At 51.2% G+C, this 12,355-nt stretch overlaps 5 protein-coding genes across 5 annotated transcripts; 3 read left to right on the top strand and 2 right to left on the bottom strand.

Annotated features, from left to right (window-relative positions):
* Positions 1-145: 145 nt before the first annotated feature.
* PG998_013042 (uncharacterized protein) lies at positions 146-1,000 on the top strand (the record flags this gene model as incomplete). Its single annotated transcript, XM_066879858.1, has 1 exon — positions 146-1,000. One exon carries the CDS (start codon positions 146-148, stop codon positions 998-1,000), a length of 855 nt encoding a protein of 284 aa, XP_066723997.1.
* A 175-nt stretch (positions 1,001-1,175) lies between these two features.
* Positions 1,176-1,547, top strand: PG998_013041 (uncharacterized protein; the record flags this gene model as incomplete). Its single annotated transcript, XM_066879857.1, has 1 exon — positions 1,176-1,547. One exon carries the CDS (start codon positions 1,176-1,178, stop codon positions 1,545-1,547), a length of 372 nt encoding a protein of 123 aa, XP_066723996.1.
* Positions 1,548-2,470: 923 nt separating this feature from the next.
* Positions 2,471-2,803, bottom strand: PG998_013040 (uncharacterized protein; the record flags this gene model as incomplete). Its single annotated transcript, XM_066879856.1, has 1 exon — positions 2,471-2,803. The coding sequence occupies one exon, from the start codon at positions 2,801-2,803 to the stop codon at positions 2,471-2,473; it is 333 nt and encodes a 110-aa protein (XP_066723995.1).
* Positions 2,804-4,643: 1,840 nt separating this feature from the next.
* PG998_013039 (uncharacterized protein) lies at positions 4,644-5,270 on the top strand (the record flags this gene model as incomplete). Its single annotated transcript, XM_066879855.1, has 1 exon — positions 4,644-5,270. The coding sequence occupies one exon, from the start codon at positions 4,644-4,646 to the stop codon at positions 5,268-5,270; it is 627 nt and encodes a 208-aa protein (XP_066723994.1).
* A 973-nt stretch (positions 5,271-6,243) lies between these two features.
* On the bottom strand, positions 6,244-11,912 carry PG998_013038 (uncharacterized protein; the record flags this gene model as incomplete). Its single annotated transcript, XM_066879854.1, has 7 exons — positions 6,244-6,309; positions 6,471-6,785; positions 6,886-7,786; positions 7,842-8,453; positions 8,524-8,865; positions 9,013-11,670; positions 11,740-11,912. The coding sequence occupies 7 exons, from the start codon at positions 11,910-11,912 to the stop codon at positions 6,244-6,246; spliced, it is 5,067 nt and encodes a 1,688-aa protein (XP_066723993.1).
* Positions 11,913-12,355: the final 443 nt, after the last annotated feature.

The raw sequence follows: 12,355 nt of genomic DNA, 5'->3' as shown, positions 1-12,355 counted from the left end.
GCAAGCGCTGCCACCGCGAGCATGCACATTGCCATATGTATCGAGGCCTCCTTTCCGCAGAGGAAGGTGCAGATTCTCTTGGTTTACTTACCATTAATCATACCGAATTGCGCATTGCACCGAACCTAGTATACCCCCAGCCTCAATGGAGCCGCCCACGGAGAAGAAGTCGAAATGGAAGGTCTTCTCGTCCAGAGACAAGCGCAAAAGCGGGGATCCCCGGCCCAGTCCCGTTGGACAGCCGCAGCAGCAGCAGCAGCACGACCAGGGAGCGGGGGACTCGGCCTACGGTGGCAGTGGCAGTGAGCCCAGCACGTCGTTGACAACCACCAACGGCGATTCCGCCCATCCGACTCCCGCGCCCGCCCTGCCGCCCCCGTCCCTCGCCGATGGCCATGCGCCGCCGGAAAGCGGGCCGTCTTCTCACACGAGCCCCACCATCAAGCGCGAGACACACGTCAACCCCAACAGCGGCCAGACCGTCACCACAACCACGACGACGACGACGACGACTACGACCGTGACGGGGCCCAATGGCGTCACCACCACCGTCGAGAAGCCCAACGCCCCCGCGGCGGAGCTGTCCACGGTCAAAGAAGACGCCAGCAGCCAGCCCGCAGCAGCGATACAACCGCCCGAGCCCAGCCCGACCGAGCAGCCCACCGAGCAGCGGCGGCGCCCCAGCATCGAGACGCCCGGCCGCCGCATCATACCACAGCGGGAGCCCATGACGGCGCAGCCAGACTTGGCGCGCACCCCGACTATACCCAAACGCAATGCAAACCGGCGCTCGCTAGACGCCTCGGTCCATCCGCTCGATCTCCCCGCCACGTCGGGCCCCGCCAATGCAGCGTTCGCGGCGCAGGGTCCGACGGCGACGGGCAGCCCCAACTACTCCTACCCAGGCCGCAACCAGCGCCCCCTGATGCGGAAAACATCAGCCCAGGTGCGCCGGGACCAGAAGGCCACGATCGCCCCCAGTCGACTTTGCAGAACCTGAAGTCTGCAGCTGCTGGTCTACATGTAAGTAACTATGCCTACCGAAGAGGTTTGGCGTTTCGTGAACAGGACTAATCACATTGAATCGTTATTAGGGTGCCAGCGAAACCTTGCGGGGGACGTTCAATTCCACAGTCGACCGACACTTGGCCTTTGGCAAGCCGAACCCCGAGGCCATGGAAAAGAACCAAGCCGTGATCGATGCTGGGCGCTACGAAGTGGCCAACCGACGCTTCTACCATCCAGACGACCTCCAGCAGGTACAGGACCACGCTCAGCCGGGCTTCGCGAGCGAGCCGTCGGGAGGTAGCGCCGCGTTGCCCACTCGCCCGGAACCCACCAAGACTGGAGGCGCGGGCACAGAACGAGGGCTGTTGGAAAGAGCGTCGGCTAGTCGGCTGGGGAATTTCATCCATATCGCCACGAATCGGCCATCATCAACGAGTCGCGACGCCACGCAACAGGAGGCCGCCGAGTTAGAAAAGGCAAGGCCAAGGGCCAAATTACAAAAGAGAAGCAGCTCCAAGCTCAGTGTTGTAGGAGAATGAGCGTTGTCATGGGCATCACATTGTAATACCGATAAATGTACAATCTTTTGAACAGTAATGAGCATGACCATGGCCACAATGTGCCAATGCCTCCAATGATAGCTGCCTTGATTGGGGTGTCTTCTTTTTCTTTTCGTTCAACACATCAGCGACTCACCATTCTACAGTTGATGCACCCCAGCCCTAGCCCAAGGTTGCAGCATACACCCCAGAAAGCCTCAGCCAGCCCAAGCCCAGTGAGGTGAACCAGGTAGGACGCCTACTATGTCGACATTTGATGGTGTGGTAAACGAGTAGCCTGATATTCTCACCGGCGAATTTCATACCCGCGTCTCTGTCTATTAATCTATGTTCACAGTCATCACCTTACCGGGCTCGAGACATTGCGAGGACCCTTTATCTCTTGCTCCCCCGCAATCCCGGAGCCCCTGCGCCTCGACGAGTCGGTGTTGTCGTGCTCTGAATGGGCACATGCGTTGCTTTCTGTTTCGTGATATGATGCCAGAGGCGGCGTGTTGGGTAGTGGGGTAGAGGGCGATGGCAAGGCAGTGTTGTATGCGCCTGGCACTCTACAGGTGCATATTGCCACGTATTGCGCGAGTATCAGGGGGGTTATATTGTGAATTTCCTGCTTCTAGGTATATGCTAGTCAATTTAAAATTTAAACGAATGTATAGAGTATATAGGAGCTATATAGTCTCTAAACAATAAACATCGGACACCTGCGCCTCTCGCAGCTTTACCTCGGCAGCCCTCATGCCATTATCAGCTAAGGGCGAGAATAGCAGACAGCCAAGGGCATGAAACGACCAGACAGCCAAAGGAACGAATAGCAGACAATAGAGGAAAATAATGCCAGCGCAGAAGAAACAGTAACATCGCATGCGGGGCTAATCTGGGGAGAGCAACAGAATCGGTGCGTCTCAGGCTTTGAACAGGGCTTGGGGTACCTGAATGCTACTCAAACCATCCTCGAAGGCATTCAGAGCTTTCTTCACACGATTCCAGTTGGCTGGCGCTCTGTTATTAACCGCAATATACTCTGTGTAGTTGTTGCGTGCGTCTTGGATCCTGGTCACCAAATCCCCTCTGCAACGTTGAGCGGCGGCGTCCCACAGGCTCTGGTCCATCTCTTCGAAAATGTCCTTCAGGCGGTCGAGTTCGCGATCCGTTGCGTTGTCAGAGATATATGAAATACCATCCTGGAGGCTTCGCCGCTTGGTCAAGATGTCTTGGGCCACATCTTCGTGGTTCATGTACAGCCATGCCCCAATGGTTTCGCGTATTGGCTGAAGAAATAGGGCTTCATTTCGACCGCTATTCATGGAAGCTTGAAGATCGCGATTAAATTTCTCATCGCTTACAGGACTAACCAGTTCGAAGCATTTGGCCTTCCTATTATTAAGACCCCTCTCCACTAGAAAGAATCCGTCGGGGTTTGTCTTGCTGCCGAGGATCTCGAATAGGATGTCGGCTGGCTTAGTGAAGGCCTTGCTGGATCCTGCCGGGGTGTAAGGGGAGACGCAGCCCTCCTGGTTGAAACAGTCAAAAAATGTGTCGAAGGGGATTACAGCTGTGCGGAGAGGTGCATTGGACGGGAGTGTACCATTGATTGCGGTGATAATAAGCCTTTTCACATATTACAACTAAGTTTGCCGTATATTCGTGTCAGTTAATCAGAAATAAATCCGCCAGGGAAGATAATGGAGCTACACACCTCCACGCTATGCTCAGTTGCATATTCCTCCTGCTTCTCCTTTTTCCCAAGGTTTGAGTGATGGAAGGTATCGATTTTGGTTTGCTGGCAGGATTGCGAGAGTAATCTGTAATAGATTAATTTTGTGTATCAGTAGGAACTGGAGGCATTCAATTCTAGGTACCTGAATGCGTCACATTCCTTCTCCTCGTCGAGGCCTTCAAGAACATCGCAGATAGTGGTTGAACTGTCATACGGCCGAGACCACATATTGATCACTCGACCATTACTTCCGGTGATGGTCTGCCTTCGGCCTGGCAGCCGAAATATTCTTCTTGTATCATAGGAAACTGAGGCCTCTCCATGGTCGTCCGGGCCACCATCGGGGTCATCCGGATCGTCGTCATCCGGATCGTCGTAGTCATCGCCTGGCATGCGAGGTGCACATTTGTTGACATCCAGATCAAATTCGCACGAACTCGTTGGGCACAGTGAATCTTCATCCTCTGGCTCGGGAGTCGGGCATGCGGAATAGGAATCGGTGCACGTGGTGGATGTAGAGATCGTTTCTGAAGACGAGATGTCCCCAAGAGAGGCCCGCTGGAAGGTGCTCAGGACACTGGCCGAGCCAGAGCACACGAGGGCTAATACAAGAGCGTAGAGAGTGCAGTGAAAAAGAGAGCTTCATGGTCGATAGCCTGGTACAACGGGGACAGTGCAGATGGTAGGGTGTTTAGAGCAACCGACAGCTTGTCAAGGCAAAGATGGTGTCAGTTGCGTCGAGACGATTGATATCTGTGGCTGAAGGTTTGTGTAGACTGAAAGAACCGGAGATCGCTGTCTCTGTGCCATCTGCAGTTGACATAGGTTGGCCATTACCATGTCTTCTATATGGAACCGTCTTTGACTTAGCCGAACACAATTCGTGATGGTGAGATGGGTGGTACTACTTCGCATGCTTTGTGTATTGGTGCCATTATTCACGCGCACAAGACGGTTACTCCTTGAACGTTGCGCTGTTGTCTTAATGTCACTGAAGAAGTCCGGCAGTGGTTTGGGCATCAGAGATTGAGGTTTTCAGGAACACATGAAGCACAAAGAGCATGGGAGCCACCACTCTGTCTTTCAAAGTTTTTTTAGGCTATTTGATCGTGTGCGCGCATTTTATGAATTGAATAATATCATATTAGGTTTCGCTTCTGTTGGTTTGACAGCTTTGCATTGAACGGAGAAAGGAATAAAAAATTGGGGGAAAAACCCTTTTCAAGTTGTAGGATCGCATATTTAAGCAACTTAGTCTCCCATAACTAGTAGGGACCAACAGTATCATCCTGAAATATACAGTATCTACCCTATATCTCAGTGCAGACTGCACTGCTGGACATTAGCGGTACTTCAGAATGTCGGCGCAACACTTGTCACTTCCGGTACGCACAACCCCGGTGACGGTGCACGATTACACCGAACCTGGGTTCAACATTTATCGAACCTCATTCAAAGACGACGAGCTGTTTCAACGGTTCATCGACTACATTCGAAAGGCCGTGATACAACACTGTGAGAGTGAAAGACAAGTTGATGATATACCCACAATGTACACCAAAGAAGAAATAGGCGGCAAACACCTCCGCGGCCTGTCGGTGGATGAGGTGCGACGACTTCACATGGAATGGGTCGCAACCACCGCAGAAAGCACTCCGAGAACGGATAACTTCGACGTCTATGACTTCCGCGCCGAATACTTCATGCTAGTCAACGACGAAGTCCTTGAGGGATTCCGCGTGGCCGAAGACGAGTACGCCAAGGAGCACAAGGAGTTCGATTATATATATGACGGGGCGGTGGCTATCATGTGCATAGGCTATGAAGACGAAGAAACGGGAGAGGGTGTCTACCTGAGCGAAGCGACTTGGCAGTACATCGAACCTTGGGCTATCGCGGAGCTCTACGACATGATCGGGCGAGATCCCGAGTGGTGGTTCGCTGCTTTTGTATGGCCTCCGGGCAGGTATGGATGGATGGCTTGATTGCTTCCATATGGATACGATACAGTGTCGGCAGGCACTGCAATGAGGCATGGGCAGTTGTCAATCATTGACGGGAAAACGGGCACTTCACCATTGCCAGATTGGTTGCTTTCTTCGTAGGAAATAGCTACATGCAATTTTGCGGAATACTCACTCATAGTAATCCCACGTTGGGTGCCTCCACTAATAGCCTCTCACACGAGACTTCTTGCCCTTAAGTATTATTGATATCGTGATTTCATGAATTCCAAGGGGTGACCAAGCTCTCAGATAGAACTTCTGTTCAAATGTCAGCAATAACTGCCGCAGCTTGACGTTCTACGCAGCATTCGCACCGCCGGTTGCATGTACTGCTGTCCGCTGCGCACGTGGATGAAACACGAGAGCGGTTGGTCGCCTGTGTAGAAGCAGATCGGCCTCAACCCGTCGACAGTCACGATCCGAGGTGTGTGCCCCGAACCACGGCACCTCTCACAATACGCGGCCCATCGCAGCTAGCCTCCCTCCCCCTTCTTTTCGATTCGCAACGTGCGGCCAGATCGCTAAAAACGGGCTCTTGCGGGTCGGCATAGATCACGATTGGCACTCTTTGTTCATCCTCGAAGGACTGCCGACGCTCACTAGTCCTGATGGAGCCTGGCTACGCTTTATTCCCAGCTGCCGTTCATGAAGTTGATGTGGGATTTTTTGCCGCGTGGCTTTCCCTTGTTGATCGTACTGACCTGCGAAACGCCTTTATACTGGCGTTCCTGGTGTATACCATCGCTACGGGGCACTTGCGGCAGTTCAAATCATAGTGAAGTAGTCTCCGTTCCAAGTAACATATCTATATGATGTCTGGAAGGGGAGCAGTGAAGCTCTGCACGATCGTTTGAACACCAATGAATATCTCCCTGGCTATGGTTACAGTGCACTGACAATTCCAATGAAAACAAAAAGTCAATCTCGAATGACCACCGACCAGGTATTCGTCTTAAATTCCAGCATGCCAGTTTGTCTCAAGTGCTCCGGGTCCATGAGTATCCGCACACCAATTGAGCTACGGCCAATGTTATAGACGCGGAAAATAAGATAAATCCTACTAAGCGACTGCTGTGGAGAGTTTGGCATACTCTGACGTTGCATCTGCAGTACGACATAGTTAGCACAAGAGTCGTGACGACTATCCAGGAAGTGAATAATAGACTGTCAAATACATACCAATAAGTACTGCGCATTGCTCATGTAAAAGGGTGCTCCGCAAACGTCCGTCGTGGTCTTGACTTCTATTGAGTACCCTATCCGTTCTTCAGAACCGATATGTACAGGCATGTAGCCCTTCTCAACGAGCAGCCGAGTAAGTACGCCGTCGGTATCGTCGTACGTGATATCGGAGGTTTCTGGGCCGATGAATGGTCTAATGTCACCATACTCCGGGTGCTCTGCAGCGTAATGGCGGATAGTGCTTTTCCAATTGTTATTGACACTGAACTGAGGCAGGGCAGGCGTGGCAAGCCGGGACAACAATTCGAAGACCTAGATAAGTAAAAAGCCGTCAGGTTAGTCTCTCTCAGGTGATTCGGAGACTCACACGGATAAAAGGATGTGATGGAAAAGAAAGAAGAACGTCACTTACGAATAATTCGCCGGCAGCGCCAACCATCCTATCACGTTCCAGCTTACCGAAGGCCTGGAGGCTATTGAGATCACTGGCAATAACGTCCCCTTGAAGCCTGACGGGCAATCCAAGAGAGTCTGTTGGGCCTGGGAATACTGCCTCCCGAGCCTGTGCAACCGTCCTTATCAGCAATCTAGTGTATCCTGACCGTGAGGGCTGAGCGGGAATGGGTATCGGCGTGGGCGAGGCAGCAACCCTTGACACTGAAACTACGTCATTGCTTGCAGAGTGTGCTACAATCTCTCGCCGACCTTGGGAAGAGCTTCGGCTGGGCGGACTGTTACTGGAAGATGGTGTGACCGTCCCTGTGTCATTAGTTCCATTCGTGAGTGTCCGAGAAGGGGATAGCTCCCCATAATGGGCATTATGTACCAGTCCGCGCGAAGCTAGGGTTGCTGTTTCGTCGAAGACGCTGCCCTCGCCATCTCCATCTTCATCCTCATCCGGAAGGTCAATATCAAGGATTCCTTGCTCGTCCATAATGGCACGGAGCGAGCCATGTCTGGCCCCAAGAACACTCTGTACAACCATTACTGCTTGCAGCGGTACGGGATCGAATATTTGCGTGTCTGGGTCCGTGATAAGCCACTCGCATAGCCGCAGGGGTAGCTTACTGCGGAAACAGGTCTCTTGGTTTACCTCGTCTTCAGGGACGTAGATTTTCAAGCCGTCGTCGGCCTCGCGGATGTGGAGCAACGCAGTTTCCTTTTCAACCTTGAGAATCCTGCCATCCTGGTATAGGTGAAGCTCCGATGTAATTTTATTCGTCTCAAGGGTCTCTGACTGGCGCAGATGCCGATAGAGAGCCTCTTGGTTGTTGGCGCTGCCAACTCTCGGACTGTTGTATGTCACGGCAATTCTGTGTAGCCAAGTTAGTACTAATTTGCGAGCAACGGGGAGGCGGACGAATTCACCGGACTAATGCATGTGCTTTGCTTTGGACCAGGAGGCGTGGGGATGTGACTACCCGAGCTGAGTCGAAGTCAACAGCAGATAAGTCTTTGACGGCCTTTGACAGGTAGCGGTTTTCGAGACCAGCCCACTTTATGAATCGTTCCAGGTCTCGGACTAGGTCCATGCTGAAGTCAAGGAACTTTGCTTGATTGGAAAAGGCGTCACCTATAGGCTTGCGGTCCCAAATGGCAAACCCGTCCCTGCCATTTTGAAGGACCGGTTCATCGGACCCAGGGCACCTGACAGGAAACACCTTATTCTGGAGGACTGAATTAGGGTCATAGGCCTCATCCCCACTTGCCAACAGTGAACTGAAAGCTAGGATCGTATCCTTGATCTCCTCCATCGGCAGGCGCGTTGTTTCCTCTGACGTGAGCTTCTCGTACACCATCTTAGCTGTTTGAGTCTCAACCCCGAGAAAATCGACAAAGAATTCTTGCAGGTCTTCGTAAAGAGGTTGGAGAACAAGCATCGTCCTGATCTTAGTGGGACTGGACCACAAGCACTCCGTCGTGTTATACCACTTGCCTAACTCGTTTCCATATATGAGCTTCTCCTGAGCAAAAGCCTCCCTGGTGTTCTTCTTAGCTATTGTCATTTCATATTGGCAACCATTATGGCTACAACACAGAGGATACTTACCGGAGCATTCCCACGGAAATGGGGCCCCATTTTATTGAATGAAGAAACTTGTACAAGCTGTATACAACATCCAAGTCGGTGGCGTCAACAGACTTGAGGGCTTTAATTTCGCCCATAATGTTCTGCCAAGTGCACTTTCTTTGGATTTGTAGAGTGTCCAAGAAGAATCTGTCGAGCTGAGTAGCTTCGCTTCGGGGGTATAGGTGAGATAGCGAGTTTCGAGTGATTGTCTTGGATCCAGTAGGAGCCTGCCAGACGCAGCCCGCTGGGCTGGCCCATCTTGCGGGCCTTGACCCGTTCTGTGGTATGTAAATGTAATCAACACCGCGGTCAAAGTACGACCTGTGGAAACTTTATTAGCCGCACAACACCCTAAAAGCCATGAACTACCAGGAAACGGTGCCAGTAGTATATACATCCACTTCCTGATGTGGCTGGTGAGTTCCCTGAATGGTTGCAAGGCACTAATTGACCGTATGAGAATGGGACAATAGAGCAGATTGAACTTGCCTGATCTTGGCTCCGGTTTCTTCCTCGGTGCCAGATTCCAAAACCTTGCCTTGGAGGAATCTATAAAGATCCAGTATTCTCTTTGGTGATTCCAGAGAGGAGGGATCCCTATTGCAGAAGCGTATCGTGTTCAAAATACTCATCGCGAAGTCCACAAGATCGATATCTTTCACCCCAAGATGGAATATATTGTCGAGCTCTTTCCATTCCAGGGGCAATACCTCATCGCTAAGGGGCGTATCCAGCTTCAAGAACGGGAAAAACTCGTCGGCGAGGAATCGATTGCATAGTGCTCGTAGGGTGTCCAACGGAAGATAACTATCCCCCAGTGCATGCATACTTGTTTTTTCTCCTCTTTCACATAGCACCGGGACCTTCCGAAGCTCTCTGAGAATATCGCCATTGCGGTCAAATCTAGAAACTTCGTCGGCCCAGGTTTCTTTCAAGAAGCCTAGAAACCTCTCCGGTCGGTGTGCTGAGATGTACCGACAGGCGTCTGACAGTTTCTTCCCTGCGGCATCGGCTATGGGAATGTAACGATGGACGTTGAAGTGCCGATGCAACCAGTCCTTGAAAGACTCCTTGTCACCATTTAATGGACTAGGCATGTCTTTCAAGTAGTTTCCGTGTATGTACATGACCTCGAACTTCGGGTCAGAGCTGGATAGGTTCTCAGGACTCGCCACGTTAAATATTTGGTTAGGCCCGTACGGGGTTTCGTCGCGAACGTATAGGTCATCATGGCGCCTTGGAAAAATGAACCTAGGCTTATCTGACAGGATCTTGATAGATGAATAGTCGGGAGGCGTCATTTCTTGGCGATGCGTGAGATAGAGGAAGTGAAGATGGCAGGCTGATTGAAATGCCGTTAACCGGAAAGACCCCTGGTAAAGCTTCATAATGGCGATGCGCACAATTTCGACGGACGCGCTTTTAACGCCGATCATGTCGAAGAGCTTCTTTCTATCCTCGTTGTTCGTGCTCGCAGGGCAAACGACATCCAACTTCACTTTACCAGGAATTTCCAGGTCTATGCCAGCCACCTTGGGGTAATAGACGGGTTGTTGAAATGTTAGCCCACTCGCCCTCCACTGACCCGTTCGGAGTGGTAATAAAGTCAGGGCCCTGACTTCACTTTGTAGATCAACACTACCACAGTTGAATGCAAGCCCAATCAGAATTGCTATGCGTGATTGCCAGTCCTGATCTTCCATGGTTTTGATTCTTGAGTCCATTTGTGCAAGATCCCACTTGGCTCGATCAACCATTTCACCCAGGTTGAGATATCGCAATCCGAAAGTTGAAAGGAGTTCCAGATCTGCCCTTCGGTAAGCAGTGGATAGGTAGACTTGAGGCTCAATATCGCGGAGTAGGGGTTCGCCTGAACTGTCTAGCATGCGGAAATCAGGGACTCTAGAGTCCTTGATCAATTTGAGGGTCTGCGAGGACCTAGGCACCATTACCCTAGCATCCTGTACCTTCTGTGAGATCTGCTGTATTAGTTCCGACCAATAACTGTCAATCGAGTCGTCTGGGCTTGGTAGATAGCGCATCCACTGGAACCGCAATGTTGGATGCTTGCACATTTGTTTGATGGCCATGATAAAGGCATCGGCAATGCCACAGCGGAGTCCCTCGTTCCTGGGTGAATCGACGACAATGCCTTGTCTGTTGGCTTGCGTAACAAAGTCGGCTTGGATCAAAAACTGCGTGAGGAAAGTCAATCCGGTGATCTTGTGTTGTATGTAAACGAATCGTGTACGTACCTTGTATCGTGTCTTCTGGACAGGTAGAAACGCAAACACCCATTCGTCTCGCAACACAGGGACATGGTCCTTAGTGAGGGGGAAGGCTAGAGTCACTTCACTGGTGGCATAGGCTCGGTCTGCGTGTTCCGTTTCTGTGTAGATCCGATTCTCGTTTCCAGCGAGACCATTGACGAGAGTTTGTGTTATGTGGTAGTAATTGATATCCTCGTTCGTCTTGCCGTCTTCAGATGTCCGTTTCGTGAGCACTCTGCAGTCCGCTTCTGAGCGATCGATTGTGAAGGTTATGCTCTTGGTAACCTTTGCTTCGTCCTGCGCGTCGTCATGGAAGACTACCACAATCTTGTCTAGCTTTTTCAAGAACAAAAGGATGGTGTCATGGATCTCTTCAAACTGCGCATGGATACGGGCCCGTTGTCTTGAGAGCTCGTCTGCATCGCCTTCGTCATGAACAAGCAGGGTGATCCGGCTAAGGTGTTCGTCAAGATCATATTCCGGATCTTGCCACTCCGGAGTGATCATACCCAGCCCCGTATCGCTTGTACGATGTTGAAATGAGAAGGATAGTCCTCTGGATTGGATATGCACTCGATAGGCTGCCATGAAGACCGACTTGAATCCGATGCCCTTCTCCCCAACGTAGCCTTGATTTCCGTGCTTAGAACTCTGACCCACTGCACAAATGGCCTTGAGGTTGGCTTCGGTGAAGCCATCTTCGTTACACTCTTGAACGATCTTGTGCGGGTAGACATGAAACGAGACATAAGGGGCTTCGCCTCGATCTCGGGCCCTCTCGTACTGGTTATCTTCGGCATTCTGCAGGAGCTCAAAGACGAATCGAGTCTTGCTGGTATAAAGATTCTTGGCCAAACTATCGAATAGCAATATATTAGCATACCTGTGACAACACACATCATGGGATACTTGGGTAGTGATTTACGTTTTGATACTAGCTGCATTTATACTGTCCTTGATTCGTATGATTCGCGTCCATTCCTCTCGTTGAACCGCATCCAAAGTTTCCCAAATCTTTTGCTTAGGGAAGCCTATATCTTCACGAACCTTTTCTACACGGGCGCGAGCATCTGCGAGGGCTGCAGATTTGTCGGCCATGGCAGAGAGAGCTTCTGGTGTTTCGTCCTCGGGTTCTCGCGGTTGGCCTTCTGGACAGAACGTTGGAATAAAATGAAACTAAGGGAACAAAAGAGACGCGCAATGAAATTGGGGGATAAATGGGTGAGTTGGGTAGATGGACCACATCCCTTGTACTGTGTCTGCAGGAGACTGCAGTTGGAAAGGGGCTGAAACAATTTGTTGGTTCAGTTACAATTGCCCCGCAGAGTATTCATAATGCACATGACCAAGGTTCAGGGATTAGGACGGCTTACCGGCACGTCGTCTATATGTCTATGATCTTCCGGCCTTGGCCTACACCCTGCATTCTTCTGCACTCCAGGCCATGAGTTGCACCAACCGCTAGAGTGTCGTGCACAAAAAGTGCTTGCCTCTACCAGTTCAAGGTCCGTGAAACCTTAACTTAATCACTTGACTGGAAA

Source organism: Apiospora kogelbergensis (assembly GCF_038363985.1).
Source record: "Apiospora kogelbergensis strain CBS 113332 chromosome Unknown utg000009l_segment0_segment0, whole genome shotgun sequence".
Classification (NCBI taxonomy): Eukaryota; Fungi; Ascomycota; class Sordariomycetes; order Amphisphaeriales; family Apiosporaceae; genus Apiospora; species Apiospora kogelbergensis.
Note: the sequence above shows the minus strand (reverse complement) of the source record. Positions and strands in the feature narration are given on the sequence as shown.